At 40.6% G+C, this 19,229-nt stretch overlaps 1 protein-coding gene across 5 annotated transcripts in view; it reads left to right on the top strand.

Moving 5' to 3' along the window:
• Window positions 1–19,229, top strand: part of cep104 (centrosomal protein 104) — a 141,962-nt gene that overhangs the window by 77,993 nt on the left and 44,740 nt on the right. For all 5 annotated transcript variants that reach the window (XM_022245908.2, XM_087147410.1, XM_022245906.2 and 2 more), the window contains 2 exons: window positions 11,066–11,303; window positions 16,958–17,071. In XM_022245908.2, coding sequence (XP_022101600.2) covers window positions 11,066–11,303; window positions 16,958–17,071 — 352 coding nt within the window. The remainder of the gene's footprint in view (window positions 1–11,065; window positions 11,304–16,957; window positions 17,072–19,229) is intronic.

Genomic DNA, 19,229 nt, shown 5'->3' with positions numbered 1-19,229 from the left:
ATTCCACACATACGGGTCATTTTCAAGATTGTCAGTTTTCAAAATTCTTCAAAAATTTGTCCTTTCACGGACGTTTAAACACAAGGAAGGACTCTTTGGGCACTACTCTAAACTGACAGGTAGCCTTAATTCATTGACGCCTGAGTTTTTCAGCCAGGCCTGCTGCCTTGTAAAAGGAGCCCAAATTGTGCGGTGTTATGTAAGATTCTTTTGTTCCCAAAACCAGAACAGTGCACTGCTGACCTCTTTTCAATTAGGGCCAGATTAGCATGCAGCGGTGCTGTGTGGCTCATCACCCCAGTGGTGGAGCGCTTTTGTCCCCAGTGGTAATTCCCAAACTGTGGTATACTGTTTTAGAACAAGGCTGGATTATCTCCACAATTGAGAGTGAAAAAATGTTGGTAATGCTCAGCAGCTCAGTCTTTTGTGCCAAGCATGGTCTTTTGTTACAAGGCCCAGTTCTTTTGTCCCAGTTTCAGGCTCCCCAGCTTCATGTATAAAGCCTATGTACTCAAAACAGGTCGCCCGGCGGGAAGTGGTTAAGAATGTGTCTGAGTGTCTATGGTATCCTTTATGCTTTCTGGAAAAGCCAAGTGTACTAAATATTAAATACTTTGTTACTGTACATCCAAAAAGGTTGCTCAAAATTCTGAGTTGAGTATTCAGAAAATGTTGCAGCTTTCAGAGTATAGGGAAAATTATTACAGAACCATTTTCAGTCATACACATTTAAAGACATGAAAAATAAAATATAATTCATATGAATATAACGGCTAGAAATCATTGGAAAATTTGTAGTCTGATTTAGTTTTTACACAATAGAAGAAGAAAGTTTATTTAGATTAATTCTTAAAGTCACTAAAGACAGGGGTAACATCGGTAACACCATGTGGATAGATCTCTTTTGGAAGAGGTATGGTTCTGATAAGAACCGTTGAGTGTAAACTTGACGTTTTTACCATTGTGCTCTGGTCCTCCACTCCTGAGGATGACCAGAGCACACTGGTCGAAATGTGGAGTTCGCACTCAATAGTTCCTATCAGAACCATACCTCATCTATAACAGATTTATCCATATGATGTTACTGCAAGCCCTCTCTTTAGTCTATCTCCACTATGCAAACATTCAAGTCTCTTCTTTCTTGATTTAAGTTGGTTCAACTCTACTGGCTCATGTATTTGAAAATATATAAGAAATCCATCCCAGATTCCCAACTGATTCCAAAGTGGGTTAGCGTGTTGGAAGGTATGATAGTACTAAAAGGGCATTTTTTTTCATCTTATGTCCAACTTACCCTGGCTCCTACATGTAGCGGATCCCCAAAAAATATTTTGCCAACTCTATCCAACATAACCAAGGAAAACAAAATTGAAAGATATGAGAAACCCATTTTCGTGTTGAAGAAAATATACTTAGCAATGTCTTTTTTACACACCAATTGGGCCTCTACTTTTTCCATAACAGTAATGTGTACCCATGCAGTGACAGACTGTGGTGAAGTTGAGTAGTAATTTTGCATGCCACATAAGGCCAGAAAAAAATAGAAAGGTATGCTTCTGATTATATGCCTCTCAAAAATAGGTAGGGTTGGTTGGTCGGAAAGTTTTTTATGGGGGTAGTCAATTTTTGTGCTGATTAAATGGGGATTAAAGATACCAACATTGCCACTAGAAGTGATACAAATTTGCCTTCATGTAAAAAGACAGTCGAGAATTCTGAAGTCTTCTGCTTTCAATCTACCCCAAACAGTCGCTAAATATGCAAATTCCTTTGCATCTGATTCAATTCGCTAAAACTTCTGATCAACCGTTGTGTGCCCTCTAGTCCCACGATGCATAGTGGAATGGCCACCATCTTCGTCCTTTTTTTCCCTCGGTGGGATTCTAAGCGGACCTTTTTGACATCTTTGAGTTTATCGAGTTTCCATTTCACTTCCACACCTTAATGATGTTCTGATCAAACCGTAATGTAATGTAATAAATGTACATGTCAATATTTCTAAGTTAATGTGTGTATTTTCTTGTTTTGGTGATGTTTCTCTGTTCTCATGTGTGTGCATTCTATAGAACATTGACCCTACATGTAGGCTAGGTAGTAACCAAGTGATACATAGGGTCAACTTGGTGACAGTGGAATTGTTGGGAGTTGTTTAGCAGGAATTAGCGTGCTCTCCTTGATTCGGCAAAATGTCCATGTCCTGGAACGCTTAGTCAATTTGGGGAAGGCACCTAAGGCAAAGACCTTTTCGCAGAGAAGTTCATGGAGATGATAGAGTCGGGAGTTAAAAGCAACGACACAACACATAAACTTAGCTTACGTGAACCTCCACCGCTGGCGGTTCCTCGCAAATCCCGTCCTGATGACCTCTGGGCTCTACCCTTTAGACCTCTGCATCAGGGCAATTCTGGTTCCTTTCGCCCCTTTCGTTAACCCAGTTACCAGACAAATTGCGGCTGTCCATCCCTTTTCTGGAGGTACAAAAACCACCCCAGAGGAGCTTCAAGGGAAGAACTACCGAGTCACATTGCTAACTATTCAGACCTTCCGCCGACTGCTGATCCCAGACCCATCGGCGGGTGACTTCAACTCTTCGCAGGGTCTTGGGAGAAAGTCACACTGGACAGCTTGGTGCTCGTGACCATTCGTTATGGATACACCCTCGAATTCACACGAACGCCCTCTGCCTGTACCTATCCTATGTCCGACTTCAGTTCCTACCGACAGAAGCAAACGACAGACACTGGAGTCTGAGATAGACTCTCTCCTTCAGAAACAACCGGTTCCCAAATCTCAAGTGAACAGGGGCTTCATTTCAACGTTCCCCCTCACTCCAAAGAAGGAACTCAACAGCTGGGGACCTATTGTCAACCTCAAATCTCTGAACTGCTTTATCCGCCAAAGGAAATTTCGCATGGAAACCTGGTCTTCGGATGGTCACCCAATCTCTGCAGATTCCATGTTGGGCCTCTTCCACAGACTTGAAAGATGCGTACCCTCACATCCCAATTCACCCATGAAGCTACGAATATCTATGCTTCATTTGCAGATCATTCAATGAAACAGAGGTTTCTACCCACCTTACCTGCGACATCACAAATTGACTGGGCTTCATTATCAACTGCAAGAAGTTGAATCTCACCCCAATGCAATACCCAACATATCTAGGGGCATCTATTGACCATCAACAGGGTATAATCTTACCTATGACCTAATGCATCGACAACCTTCTCGACTGCGTGAAAGTCTTTCTACCAAGAAGTGGGCTCCGACCTGCGACTGGCTCAATCTCCTGGGCTTGATGGCCGGCATAGTGGATCTCATTCCCCTCTGCAGGTTGCTCATGCTTCCACTACAACTTCATTTTTTAGCTCTCTACAGGCCAAAATGGGACTCAATCAATCTCAAGGTCCCAATCTCGGACTTCATCCGCCCTCATCTCCAGTGGTGGTTTGTGAGAGACACCTCTCTCTCAGAGTTCCCTTCCCCAATGTGAACCTGGAAATAACTATAACCTTGGATGCTTTTCATCTGAGCGGGGGAGCCTCCCAACTGCCGCTTAAAGCATCAGGAACATGGGACCTCCAGCTCTAAGGGAGTCACATCAATATACTGGAAATTCAGGCCGTATTCAATGCACTGAAACTTTCTGCCTGAGCATCATAGGCAAACAAGTCTTCATTCCCTCGGACAAGTCCACAGTAGTGTCATACATCAATTGCCAAGGAGGCACGCATTCTCCCCCCTATGCCTCCTGACCAGTCAGTTATTCCTTTGGGCCCAGGTTTATGGCATCGACCTTCAGATGACCCACATTCCTGGTGTTGACAAATCCATCGCAGATGCTCTCTTTTGGGGAAAGGTACGTCCCACAGAGTGGACTCTGCAGACCGGTATAGTTTAACAGATCTTCACCGAAGTAGAGAAACTGAACATTGATCTTTTTGCCTCAGCTGAGAATGCCCAACTGCCAATGTTATGCACCAGATTTTACCACCCGCAAGCCTGGGAAATGAATGCTCTTCAAATCAGCTGGGAAGGGATGTTGGACTACACTTTCCCTCCATTATTCCTAATACCAGCAGTTCTCTCCAAGGTGGAATGGGAAAGCTGTCGTGTCCTCCTCATCACCCCCTTCTGGCCACACCAGCCATGGTTCCCGCGTCTGACCAGACTTCTCATCTCGGAACAAAAGACCTGCTGCTGGGAATTGCCATCATTTTCCGGCTTGCATTTTTCGAAGGTAATCCATCCGTCAGAGCTGCCAAGTGGTAGGGATTTTCCATAATTGGTATGGAAATTGATTGTGATTACGGAAATCTTCTGGCGATCATGCACAAACCATGCAAAATGGTTCGGTTGATACTTGACTCGGCCCACTCTCAGACCGTATGCAGTGTCCTGCGCTTGCGTGCACGTGCGGCGGTGAAACGTGTCAAGACCGACTCCGCAGCGATCCGGACATTTTGTTTACGCCACACGGTTACATGTACATTGTACATATACATGTACATTGTATGATACGGTAACCAGTGAAACATACGTAGGACTACCTGTGGCGCGCTGGTGCCCGACGACACACACTCGCATAAAAAACGCTGTTTTTACATGGGACAACTCGACATGGGAAACATCAACCAATAACACAACTCGAATGCACGGACAACTCGGCATTGCAAGGCATAGTGCAGTATTGTGTGTGCACATTGGTGTTGGAGTTGGTATGGGTCCGAGCTATTTTTGGTCCAAATTGGTGTGATACCCATTTCTGCAACAATCACGGCATGCGTGTGACGCGCCGTGCATGACAACACCACGCCACCGTACTCGCTCGGATATTTCTATGATCGCACAGACTTCATCGTTTCTTGGAAAAGAAATGGCTTCTAAGGCTAAACATATGAAAAAGCTGCAGACGTGTAGAGAATAATACCACAAGAAATGGCCATATATCACGGCATCTTCAAAGGGTGAAAATTTGCGCGATGTACGCTGTGCTCCAGCGATTTCTCGATTGGACATGGGGGATCAAATGATGTCAAAGTACATGACAAGTCAGTGAAAATTCAGGCAGGTGAGGATGATTGGTAAAGGAATCAGGACATAGCAACATTCATCCGCCCTAAAGACAATGGTACCATTCGAGCTGAGGTGTTGATGGTGCAGCTTCTTACCGAGCATGTACCGGTATACACATGTTGTAATAAAAATGTGGATAACCTGTATTGCGAACATTGGTTTCTATGCTTATGCTGCAGATGCCCTGTGGAAGTACACACATCATCAAATGCTGTACATTTGATTTATAATTTGGCATGCAAAGCAAATGTAATTCAAAATTAAAATGTGTTACATGTACTTTCCACATACTGAAAACTCTCATACTACATGTACAATGTAAACATGCTGTGTTGTTGCGCATCAAATAAAAATAGTATTTTCGTCGCCAATTGGCTCTGCGAACGAAATTACTGATTTCCTCTGAAAATTACTGATTTTTAGAGTTGAGATTACTGAAATGCTCCAAAAGAACTTGGCAGCTCTGGTATACCACCACTCTTTTGGGCATAATGCTCCCATGGATTAGCACTGCGGACACTGCTGTTGGAAATGGTCAAGTCAAAAGTCAAGTCAAAAGTGCTCCAGGGCCCCATTGATGAGCGACACAGCACAGCTGCATGCTAATTCAGCCATGTTTGAAAAGACGCCACTCGCATTTACTGGGGACGAAATGTGAGTGGCTCTCTTTACAGGGCAGCAGGCCTGGCTGAAATATTCAGGAGTTGATGAAGGTTACCTGTCAGCTTAGAGTAGCCACCAAATAGTCATTTGTGTAGGTGTAAATGTCTATTAAATGAACTGACGAATTTTCAAAGAATTTTGAAAACTGAAGATCTTGAAATTGCCCGTATGTGTGCACTGCATTTTTAAAGCACCCGGCAGAATGTGTTTAACCACTTGCCACCGGGGTTGCTGGAATGTGAACCATATTCTTTATATGTGTGGGCGTGGTCTCCAAAATCAGACAAAGGGAACTGGGCCTTATAACAAAAGACCATACTAGTAACAAAAGGCAAGGCTGCTGGGCATTACCAACATTTTTTCACTCAATAGTGGAGATAATCCAGCCATGTTTTGAAATGTGGTTTGGGGGATTTAACACATGCAGATTACCACCGGGGACAAAAGTGCTCCGTCACTGCAGTGATGAGCCACACAGTACCCATGCACGCTTAGCTGGTCCCTATTGAAAAGAGGTCAGCAGTGCACTGTGCCAGGTTCATAAACAAAAGAAAGTTATATAACACTGCACAATTTGGGCTCTTTTTACGAGGCAGCAGGCCTGGCTAAAATACTCAAGCATCAATAGATGTTGTCTGTCAGATTAGAGTAGAAACCAGACAAATTATCCTGTCCCAGCATCATCAACATTCATAATGCGTCCGGCATGAAGTGGTTATTATTGGAAAAGGATGAATATTGTGGCTATACCACTATGCATCATGGGACAAGAGGGCATTCTACGTAAGGCTTATCAGAAGTTTTAGTGAATTGAATCAGATGCAAAGGAATTTGTATATGTAGCAACTGTTTGGGGTGGGTATTCAATGGCAGACCTCCTTATGAAGCACGATACGGGACAGAGAGCACCCTACCCCCCTTTTGTGTTGGTCATTGTTTGATCAGAATCTCAGGAATTCTGTACAGACTTCTTGGGGAATGTGTTAGGTAACAATAGTGTAGAGTGTGTATAGGGATTGGACAGGTAAGGGGGGGTTCCCCTCCGTCCCATATCTTGTTGGGTATATACAGACCTCATCCACATTTCTGTGGGGGAAAACAATTCACACCACCATGCACAATGCTAACTAGTCAGGTGGGAAAACGGTTAACAATGTCTGTATACCATGTGGTAAGCATGTGTGATACACCTAGAAGGGCAGGTAATAAACCTGCTGCAACAGGAAATTTTGTGGAAACATGCTTCAACTTGTACATCCAATACAACCTCAAATTAAATTCAGGAACACACAAAATATATACACGTGCATGTACTTAGAAAAGAGGGCAAGTTTTGTGCATTGAATTATCTTGCATAAATCTTGCAAACAAACATTATTGTTTCAACGTGCAGCTGTAGAGTTGTGTTTGGTGTCGTGTAACAAGTCATCTGGTTTACATGAGTCTCGTTATCAGCGTCACCTCCATTTGACATGTTTCCATATGTCCACATTGCAGTTTGTGTCTTGATCGCATTGCTCTCTGTTAATAGTTCGCGGTACCCGCTGCTTCACTTGACTCAGACAGGCCAGTCGACCCCGGCAAGTTTTGTGATCTAGTGGTTAAGACATCTGCACTAGTAAGCAGGATGTCGTGGGTTCGAGTCCCACCCAAGCTTGTGAGGTTTTTTACAACCTCTCAGACAAGCACTGAGCATACGGTGCTTATTAATATACATTGGTTAAGGGCAAAACCCATTATATAAATTAACATTTCCCAATGTAAAAATACATCTTGAAAATTGCTCTCTGTGTTTCTTACATTGATATGGAAACCAGGCCTAACACGTACAGAATGCTTACCATGCCCTTCATGTGTACAAGGAGCCTTTCAGCTAGTTTCTTTTCCGCTTCTGCAGCTTTTACTCTAGGAAATTGTGGTGTTGATATGAGCCGAGCTCACACTCTATGACCATGGCAGCTCGTGGACTGACACTGGCAGAGCGTTTGTTGCACTTTTTTGTAGCTTTTTCGTAGTTGACTTTTGTCAGCGATTTCCAATATGCAATTTTTTAAGGCCAAAACAGGGTCTGCATCCGGTTTTCCAACTGACCCTAATTTTTTGGTGCGACCCTAAAATGTTTATCGGCAAGTGAGTAAAAACAAATTTCAAAAAAATTTGTAAATAAAAAATCCTGTTGTCTTTGTTACACTACACTGTACATGCACACAACTCTGCAGCTACATGTCATAAAATCAATGTTGCAAGAAGATTTTGGCTTGCAAGTTAATTCACAGAACTTGATCTCTTGTCTACATATATGTATTTTCTGTTCATGAATTTAATATGAGGTTGTATTTCTTGTACTTGAAGTTAGCATTTTTCTGCACAATTTCCTACCGCAGCACAAGTATAGCTTCTGCCCCTCCAGATGTATCATGCATGCTTACCATGCAATGTACAGTGTTTGCCAGTTTCCTTGTACTCGGGCCAGGTACTCGGAGTACTCTGTACTCGGATTTGAGGACTCGACTCCAACACTGTCAAAAGGATATTGCAAAAAAATACTACTAAAATGACTTTTGAAACCACTTACAAGGTAAAGCTACGTGAAAATATGTCAGTACAAAAGCAAAGACTTACCCCAAAACTTACCCATAAAGCACATAATCGCATAAAAACTGGTTAAAAACAGGCCGCAACTTCAAGCTTAAGAATGTTACTAAAATAATAATACTCGGGCTATGACAATCTACACTTGGTGTGTTTGCGCGCAGTTTTCAGCCCTGAAATAGGAGCAGTTAAAAGCCAGTGTTATACGTTAGCCAGTATCATCAGGTCACAAGTCAAGTGACGTCAAAGGTACACCCTTCAAAGCAATTATATTCTGAAGTACACGAAAACCCCAAAACAGCATAGATTGCGACCGCAAACCTCTAGTTTATATTTTTATTTGTTTTTCAAAGTTGTGCCAAAAAGTTAGGGTCGGTTGGGAAACCAGAAGCAGCACTATTTTGGGGGGCCTAAATGGCTAACATATTTTTATTTGTCTTGTTCAAGTTTCTGCAGAACTTACGTTTCGGCCACTGTCTTTTAAGTATAAAGTAGAGAATCATATTTGAGTTGAAAAACCAGGGATCCACTGTCTCAAATTTAACCAAATATATTATATTCTCCAAATATATGAATGCACTAACTTGTTACATGTTCACAAATGCACATCCTAGAAAATAATAGAAATAACTCTAAATTATCGGGCAACAGTCAAAAACCTCTGTTCACATTAAGTCAAGTCATAAAATATACTGCATTTGTTTTAGTCTTTTAGTGGATCAAACATGTTTATTTGCTTTGGAAATGCTAGCAAATTGATCAACTAAAAGAGAACAATGAACGAAGAAGGTCTTACTTACCAAACTTGAGCTCCTGGTACACATTTGAAGAACTAACATTAATTGGAACATGTAGTTATTTGTATTGCTTTAACAAAGGTAAATGATGATGGGGCTATTCTTTTCCCATCTCTGAAAATCATAGAAACAAAATTTAATTCAAAACCATCACACACTGACACTTGGCCCAGGTTGGACGACGTCTGCATTACATTGCGACTAACGTCCAGGGAATAACATTCTTCCTACGATGCAAACATTTTTCAGCAGTTTGCTCTCGCAAGTGTCGTTCACAAGTGCTTTGTATCCCGAATTCCATAAATGCTATGATGAAATTACACCTGGCCCACGGACAACATGGTTTGCCGCAAAATTTAAGAAAAACGACACTGTCCGTCACAATTTTTTAACGATGTACATGTACGTTATCTAGCATGTCTATCTAGCACACATACGTACTCACACATGCACGAAATGCATGGTAACCGAGTGCCCCTTGCACATACGCAGAACAGCCGTGAAGAAGTCGCAGAAGGCCTTGTCCGAACAGGGGTTCCAAAGATATGGCTAGGTCTATTTTGTGGGCATCTCCACGTATTTCTAATGGAACAAGGACCGAGACCTAGCTAGTTCTAGACAACATGCATAACTGACAGATGTGGGCCGAGCTTGGAGGCCATTTCGTGCATGCGCAAATGCATACTACTGCACAAACGTAGATCGTTCATGAATCACGACGGAAAGCGTAGAGTTCTGCAAAATATGTTGTCTGCGGTGTATTTAGTAATTTTATCACAGCATTTATGGAATTTGGGATACATGTACATAGCACTTGTGAATGACATTTGAGCTGTCTTCGTCAGGTAAAAATGTGAGAAAAAAAATGTTGAAAAAATTTCGCATAGTAGGAGGACTTTTATACCCTGGACGTCAGTCGCAATGCAATGCAGACGTCTTCCAACCTGGGCTAACTGACACTATATAGCATATCAGTAAGGAGTCATCTTAAAATTTGTCAGGGACAAGTTGTTTAAATGCATCCCTGATCTTCTACAATGAAACAGTGCAAGTCCACTGTGATTGGTGATACGGGCCAGTCTGGGCATTCAAGGACACACTGTGTACCCACTCTACTGGAAGTACATGTACCGGTATAATAGCTCCATGATAACCAACACCTTCAAAGTACATGTACTGTCCAGTATTCCAGACACAAGGTCTAAACATCTTTGCTTAAATCTGTGCTTCAAATGTCATTTTCGTCTACCTTTAGTAGTTTTCTTAATCCTTAGGAATGCACTTTGTGTTCAATCCAAGCACTCCAATACCATTCTTCTGGAAACCACAAGCCATTTTGTGGGGCTACCTCATTTTGTGCCCTCAGGCAAAATGTACACAGTTGTTTGTAGTTGACTAATTGCTAATGAAAATTTGTCCAGAACTCACTCCCCCCCAAAAAAAAATTGCAGGGTTTCTTGCAGGTGAAGTGACACCACCCCAAATTTGTCAGCAATAACTTGAGATGGTTTCTTAGCTCTATCTCTGTAATTTAACCAAGGTATAGATTTTTTTCAACCAGCTGATCCTCAAGGTTTAAAAAGATACGAGAACCATGGATATAAAAGGGATGCCCTAACTTGCTTAATATTCAAAAGCACCAGTCTATAGACTTTTATCATGATGCTGCCATCATTGTCTTGTTCACAGTAGCCTTTTGGGCAATAGCAACACAATTTCAGATAATAGGGAACAGACTATTTTTCCTTCTACATTTCTTTGAATGGTAAAAAAGCAAGATGGCTGGCCCATGATAGAAGTCTTTTGCGTATTTCTAATTACCTTGGTGTTTGTTTTGTTAAAGCTGTGACAGACAATGACATCTTATCAAAGCATGTAATCTGAGTGTAACTGCTAGTGAATATGAGCCTCATGAAGTGTACATACTCTCCCCTCAGTGGTCTAACTGTTGACAGTGTAATGGCCTTTGCTAAGCGTGCTTTGGAACATACAGCTGGAGAGGTACGGGAAGCAGCTGTTCATTTGATTATAGAGCTGTATCATCTGAAAGCAGCAGCGGTACGCTCCCATCTTCCCCCTGAAGATGACCCCAAGACAATGAAGAATCCACTCTATTGCAAGATATTTGATGGAATGGATAGAGCAGATGGCAAACCAACTAAAGCAGAAAGAAAGGTACCAGAACTCTCATCATTTACCATTACTGCATGAACAAAAATCTGGCACGAAGAAATAGCTTCTGTACAAGTGTTTTCTTTGTATGAGAATATAGTTTCAGTGCAGTTTTTGTAACAGTCATCATTTGTTTTGTCTTCATTGGTACATGTTTTATGTCGTATTTCAGGAAATACACCGTATTATACGCAAGCCTCATTTTATAAAGGGTTTTAAATGAGATTTATTATTTGCAGTTGAACCAATTAGTGGTCCTTTTCATAGAAAACGGTACCAAAGTTAATACATGTACGTCGTGCACAATTACATGTGTTAAAGGCATTAATGCGAGGACTATAAAGCATGAACCCACACGTGCATGTACTCCATTCATTTACTCTGCACTTTCTAGTTTACAATAATGTCATACTTCGATACTCTAAACAGGCAACTAAATCATGGGTGTTCCCTTGACAATGTCAGAGTAACGGACTGATTCCGCCCGCTAAGTCCTATAGTGGGCATCAGACATCAATAAACATGGCGTCCTCCCAGAGCAAAGTGTGTTTTAAGTGTTGTTTGCCAAAAAGAAAGCCAATTTTCGGCATAGTACTCAGCATATGAGTAGTCTGAGGACTGTACCGACTGACTGTCAGCTCTATGGTAAATGACACACGTTGCTGTAGGAGGATGCCGTGTTTGTTAATGTTTAATATCAACTATAGGTCATGTGACTTACTGAGTGGAAGTAGTCTGTTGTCATGCTTCACACAAGAAGTTCTTACCCATATGTAACCCTTGTCATCTTGAAGTTTACTTTGTCTCATGCAAGCCCATTTGCTTATGAGCCAGAACAAAGTTTCTCAGACTCAGCTGAACAAGAGCTAAAATAGAAGTGTAAAATGAGCAGGGTGTAATAGATTTGGGGCTGTGAAAAAAATGCGTTTTGCATTATTCTAGAATATCAGGTATTTTTATAATAGAAGTTGGACTTAGTGTAAAAAGAGTGATTTTTGTGTAATATTTAAGCCTCATTGTGGGTCATTCCTGTCTAATCAAACACTTTTGGTTGCCAATTTATTTATTTTGGTTTATTTATTTACCATACTATCACATTTTACCGCATAGCAGGTAAAATTTATTATACTCAACGGAAAGGTCAGTGGGGAGTGACCCGAAGGGTGAACCTGCAGGATCAGCACAGAGTAGCTGTGCACTGTTCGTGGTGCGTGTGGCACTATCATGCGGTTGAGGTATACATATGGGAAGCATCATTGGTGTGTCGCGCGCCAAATCTTAGGCCTTACAGGCATTGCTGACGTGGTAGGAGTAATCAAACTTGTAAAAAACATTAGTCGAGGCCGAGGGAGGATCCTTCGGCTGATAATCAAAGCAAGTCTCTGGTCATGGCGGGAAATAGCAACCACGCCATGCAGACAGCTCAGGTTGCCTCATTTTTTGTCGCAGCTTCAATCAAGAAACATCAACGTTGAACTGTTGCATTATTTTCCCGCCTCCTCCCCAGTCATTCCTCCTCGATGCCTTGTTTTGTGTACAAGATTATGAGGCACGATAATTAAGCAAGTTTACGGAATTTAGGACCCCAGAAGAGGTTGAGCTCCATTACTCCATACTTTGTGTTGCTCAATCGTCTTGTTCCTTGTAATGTGCCACACGGGCAGATTCAGGTTTATTGAATCTAGTCCATATATTTTGCCGTAGATTCATGGCCAATGATGTACCACACGGGCTATTCCCCTCTACAGGTGCCAGTGGAGGGAACTAGAGTTTACCACATTTGCCATGTGATTTTGTAAAGCTTCATTATTTTAGACAGGTGCCTAACAGGTTGCATGTGCTGTGCACCTTAATATTTCTATTACATTTTTGTTTGCTCTAATATAATTACACAACGGCCATTGGTGTGTTGGTGAATAGTGGTCATTGGGTATCACTATATCTGAGTTGTGGTCTTGGGTGTCACAACCACTGTTGATATAGGTTGGTGGTCATGGGTACCGCCGATATATAGTGATCTTTGTTGAGATTGCTTGACTTCTTAATCCGCTTTGCCCTAAATCCGTGGTATTGGTATTCCAGATGAACAGTCAAACGTTGATTAAAATTGAAGCTGTGGCGAGAGACACATACATGCACACCCAAGTGTGTATTTGCCTGCAACTGGGGACCCCATATTGTTCCTCTTTTGTTTGTACTTTAACTTTTTTAGAAGACCACCCATATGTTTTGTGCACAGTTGTCAATCGGGGACCCTCTGTCAATCGGGGACCTTATTGTCCTCTATTGTTCAGGGTCCCCAATTGAATGCAGAAACAAACTCACACACACAATAAAACTGCCTTGTTGGTGTTCCTATTCTTTCAGGAGTTTGAGTATAAACAAAATTTCAGTAATATGAGGTACACTGTAATGAAAGTAATTTAAATAGTACGGATGGAGGTCAGACAAAAAGCCGAAGCTTGTATGGGGTCTGCCCCCTGCAAGAAAATACATGTAAATTTACAATTCTCGAGAGAACCAACTATCAAAATTAATAATACAGAATAATGTGTGAAGGTCTTCATTAGTTCAAGTTAGTAAATAGCTGTATACAACAATGACACAAAATCCTAATTACAGGTTTTAAAATATATAAATACAACTTTGACATTGTTTAGAAGAAATCATACTCTCAATTGTCCGCTGCATTTAATAAAAGTTTCCTATAATGCCTTTTACAAGTTGCAATTGTCGTCATTGGACAAAGAGATCTGATTTGGTTCCAGACAAGGGGTCCCTGGTATCTGACAGTTGAAAGGCGAATAGATATTCTGACTTTATCAAAATGAAGCTTATTTGAAGACCTGGTGTTGTAATTGTGAATATCAGTGTTCCTTGCAAAAAGAGATTTAATATTCAGAGGCAGTATTCCTTTTCCAAACTTACACATTAGATCACACAAATGATATTTGTAAAGGTCGTAAATAGATAAACTATCAAATTTGACAAATAACACGGCCTAATGATCTTTAACTCAAGAATAATTTATAAGCCTTAACAATTTCTTCTGAATTACAAACAATTTTTCAAGTTTTATGAGTATTTCCCCAAGCCGGTATACCGTCTTGAAGATGAGACAGAGATAAGGTATTATAAATAGAAAGCAAAATATGAGATGGGACAAAATGATTAATTTTTCTAAGAACACAAAGATTGTTAGAAATAAGTGTAAGAATTCTCTGGCAGTAATGTTTCCATGTTAATTTATCATCAATAATGACACCCAAAAATTTACAAGATTCAACATGAGCAATACGATTACCACTGAAATGAATCTTTGTGTTTTTGTCCACAGTTCGATTCTTAAAAACCATTAAGTGAGTTTTCTTGATGTTCCAGGATAATTTATTGCATATCATCCACTCAAATACATTCATCAGTTCACTATTCATTATATCAACAGTATCGTTTAAGTTTTTCCCAATACAGAATATATTTGTGTCATTCGCTTATAAGATGAATGTTAGATGTTGGGTAGAATTACATATATCATTAATATAAATAAAAAATAGGATAGGGCCAAATATTGAGCCTTGTGGTACGCCACAGGTAATTGGTCTGTAACTGGACTTGTTACTGTGCCAGACAACAAATTGTTTTCAATTTTTTAAATAATCTTTAAACCATTTCAAGGTGGTACCTCTGACACCATATGTACATAACTTAGAGATCAGAATATCATGGTCGATTGTACCAAAAAGCCTTCGGAAGATCTAAAAAAAAAATACCAATTGTATGTTCCAGTTTGTCTAGGCTAGATGTTACTTTATCAAATAAATCAATCAGGGCAAGTTGAGTTGAATGTTTGGCCCTGAATCCATATTGACATTGTGCAAGTATATTAAATCTAACCATAAACTGTTTAAGATGGTGAGCAACTAATTGTTCCAACAATTTCAAGATGCAAGGCAAAAGAGATAGAGGGCGATAATTATTGACCTGGGATAACTTTAGCAATTTTAAGTTGGTCAGGAACCTCACCAGATATTAAAGAAAGATAGAAAATATCAGTTAAGGGTTGAACAATAAAAGGAGCAATATTTCTAATAAGACTATTACCAATTTCATCATAACCTGTGCTTTTTTATTAGGAGGGTTTCTCATACAATCAAAGAGTTATTCGTGTGTAAGTGGGCTCAAAAACAGGGAGTTAGGGAAGCTACCTTTTAAACATTTTAAAGGGTCAGAAGTGCTCAGAGGAATTTTTGAGGCAATTTTTTTACTGATATCAGTAAAGTATTGATTAAAGTGTTCAGCAATTAATTTAGTCTCATTAGAGTCACAATCGTTAATCTTGATTGGTTGAAAGGGCTTGGTATTTTTAAGTTTTCTATTCAATATCTCATTGATGATTTTCCAGGTATTTTTAACGTTGGCTTTCGTTTGAAGGAAGCGGAATAAAACAGTTTCTTGGATGTTCTAATTGTAGAAGTTAATTTGTTTTTATATCTGTTATATTTTAGTTTATTCATTCATTTATTTTTTTATATTTTACGAAGTTTATTTTTCGTACTTATAGATTTTAATAAGCCTTTAGAAATCCAAGAATTTTTGATTGTTTGGATTTAGATTTGCATTTGGTTTAAGGCATTTATTAATCAATCAGATCAACTAACTTGGATATGAACTGTGAATATCGCACATTTACACTTTCACATGTGGTTAAAGAAACCCCGGTTACTTGAGCTAATTCGTTTTTCAGAGCAGCAGTATTACGGGCTGACCCATTTCTTTTCCTTACATAGCTACTTCTGTGTTTAGCTTGAATCTCATAGGTTTTCTTAAAGGAACAAGGAAATAGAAATATTTTTGTAAATTTTACCAACAGTCCTTTAAATTGCATCTTTTGGTTTCAATGAACCTGATTTAAAATTTTTGTTTTGCAATTTTAACCCATATTTTGATTTTTTTTGTTTTTATGCTGATGAATATTTGCATATTCATGAGCAGAACTATGATGTCATCTAAGGAACGGAATCTCAATGTTTTACTGATTTGTGCACAGAAAATTTCTAGATTTTTTTAACCACTGCTATGACAGATTTTATTTTCTTTGGCAATTTATTGCTGTGTAAGTATATGGCAATAATCCAGCAAAATTCCTTTTCACAGAAATGCTTCCAGTTAGCAAATTTGGGATTCACAATTTGAACATGAAAACATGCAACCTGAACCACATCTTCCTGGATTTACATCAGAGCAAAAGGGCCCTCACTTGTCCAGAAATGCTTGGTCAATTTTTAATGTTTGAAAAAGTGCACGGTTCAGTTCACGAAACTCCAAAAAGACGACAAACAGTATTCATACAGGGAAGAAGAGTACATAGATAAACAAAAAGTGATTCTAAGAAACATTCATGTCCTGGTTTAAAATGTCATAGAATTGTTTGGTGAAATGAGAAAACCCATTGGGCACATGGTTTGAGGTTCCTTAAACTTTGACCTCCCAACTTTTATGCCACAGGAGGAAACCCAGACAATGATGTTGAAGGGGCATAAAAGCATGTGAAGTGTCCCCCCTCCCCCACAAAGCACATGACCTTAGGTTCAGAGCTGCAGTATGGAATGGCACTGTGAATATACATTGATAGTAATCGAGTTTTCTGGTTTATGTAGGCCAAGGCGCAAAGTGAAAAAGCATTACAAAGGAAACAGAAACAAGCAGAGATAGAAGAGCTACAGCAACAACTGAGTGACCTTCGAGCAGCAGCTATAGCCCAGGGAAAAAACGTAGGTGGTCTCTGTGGTCTCAGTTGATAATTGTTGATTAACTTTATACCTGCCTGTCAGTTCGACACCTTCCATTCTTTTAGTATCCCACAGATCACATGTAGCATCTAGGATTTTCTTTCAATAGCTTCCTCGGAGCACACTGTAACCTTCCAAATGCACAGAAATGCAGTAGATGTAGTTGTGTTCTGGTAATTATTTCTCTCATGTATGTAAAGTTGAACCTTTTGCAGCTGCCTATACTACCAGCAGTTCCTTGTCTTGTACATCTGGCATTCATCTGGGGAGCACTGGGATCATTGATGGCCTATAATAGAACTTAAGCTGAGTCATCTTAACAATAATGGTCACTGACATTTTCTTTCCGCTGTCTTGATACATTTGGCAGGCATCTTAACATTTACCAGGCCCTTGGATGTCTTTACTATGCTGTGTCAAAAAAATTGTGGTTTCATAAAGCAATGACTAGTGTTTGTTCTTTCAGCCAAAAGGGACCTTGCATTTGAAGTGTTGAAAACATAATCATATGTATAGTGTGGGCAATACACCTTTTATTAGCATGCGAATGCAGAATCCTGAAAAAAAATCTGAATACTGGGCATGGTCAAAATAAATCAATCCATGGAAATTTTTACTTCTCAAGTATTTATGTAACCTAAACATGCTCCAACATGGGAATGAATATACAAAAGGAGAGAGATGCAGTATATTTTAATGCATACTTCTGCAAACGTTTGCACATAAGTTCAAGAGCAAGAAAACCTTATTTATCTTTAAACCTGAATTCATTTGTTTCCAACTGAAAGTAGGCACTCTAAATCCTCCTTTTGAAAAAACAACTGCATCTTTAATTCTGTAAAGCTGTTTTACATGATGATGCAAGTCTTGCAAAGTGATCACATGTACACTTCAGACTTTTTGAAACATTTTTCCTACTAAAGTGGAGACTACGATATGATACCGTGAGCAATACTAATTGTCACTACTGTCATATCGTTTACATGGTTTCTGTTTACGTTGTCTAAAGTCAATCTTTCAGTAATAAGTTACTGAAACGTACCTTTTCTCAAAACTTGCACACACTATTAAACATGTGTAATGAGAAAGATGTTATTTTTTATTTATTCTGTGAAGAGGCTTGGGCGTCTTCCAGTAGGGGGTGGAGTTTGTGCTGGGTGGGAAACTCCCCTCCAGGGCACTTGGAAGGAGGCACACAGATTCAGAGTGGGGTTGGAGAGTAGGGGATTGGTGGGTCTGTGGAACTCACACCCTTCACTGCCAAAACTGTGCTTGAGATTTATTGTTGCGGTCAGAGACCTGACCTGTTGAAATTGGGCAGGCACGGCTGTGCAGCCCATGCTATCTAAGAGACTGTGTATATAATCAATTTGAGGCAAAATAAATTGCAGCTTCAAATAATTTATCACCGCGGAACATTGGAGGCTCTTGTCACTAAGTGGGTCAGTAGTGTTTACTTGCGGTTGCTGGCAAGGTGATTTAATGCCTCGAACTAGTTACTGGCGTGACCTTAAAATGGTAGTAGCACTGGAGAGAGTTACTCCCGGTCACTTTTGCTTGAGCAGCCGTGGCGCTTGGTTGGAAAAGAGAAAATCTGTCTGTTTTGCAAAAGCAATTTTGTTAGTTATGCCCCGCGCCAATTCCAAGCGGCGGGCTCCTTCTGGGCCGACGAGTGGAGCGAAGCGTGCTCGGGGGCGGCCTCGCAAGTCTTCCCGTCAAGATGCGTCGGTGGTTGCGGCCCTTGCAGGGTCTAGTGCACCGCAGCTTGCATCGTCCGGTCCGGATACCACTATTACACCGTTGGCTACGGTCGGAATGATTCCAGACAGTGTGAGTGTTGAGGCTACCCATGCAACGCCAGCGCCCGCTACCATCAGTCGGCCTGGAGGGAGCTCGGCGCAAACTTTGGAGCCGGGTAAGTCCCCTGTTGCTACTCCTTTTGAATTAGCCCCGCAACCTTCCATTTTCACGCCCGTGGTGTCGGGAACTTCGGCTCCAAGCACATTGTCAATTACCTCCTTTTCCGATTCGAATATGCCATTAACTAGCGTCTGTGACGATCTCGGGGCCGCGATTCCTCAACATCTAAAAGACAAAATTTGGAGGGGGGAGTACGTAGAATTTGGAACCTTGTTGAAGT

Source organism: Acanthaster planci, linkage group LG16 (genome assembly GCF_054643075.1).
Source record: "Acanthaster planci isolate LZ-2023a linkage group LG16, COTS_SCS, whole genome shotgun sequence".
Lineage (NCBI taxonomy): Eukaryota > Metazoa > Echinodermata > Asteroidea > Valvatida > Acanthasteridae > Acanthaster > Acanthaster planci.
The sequence above is the reverse complement of the archived record's forward strand: the minus strand, read 5'-3'. Positions and strand labels throughout refer to the sequence as shown.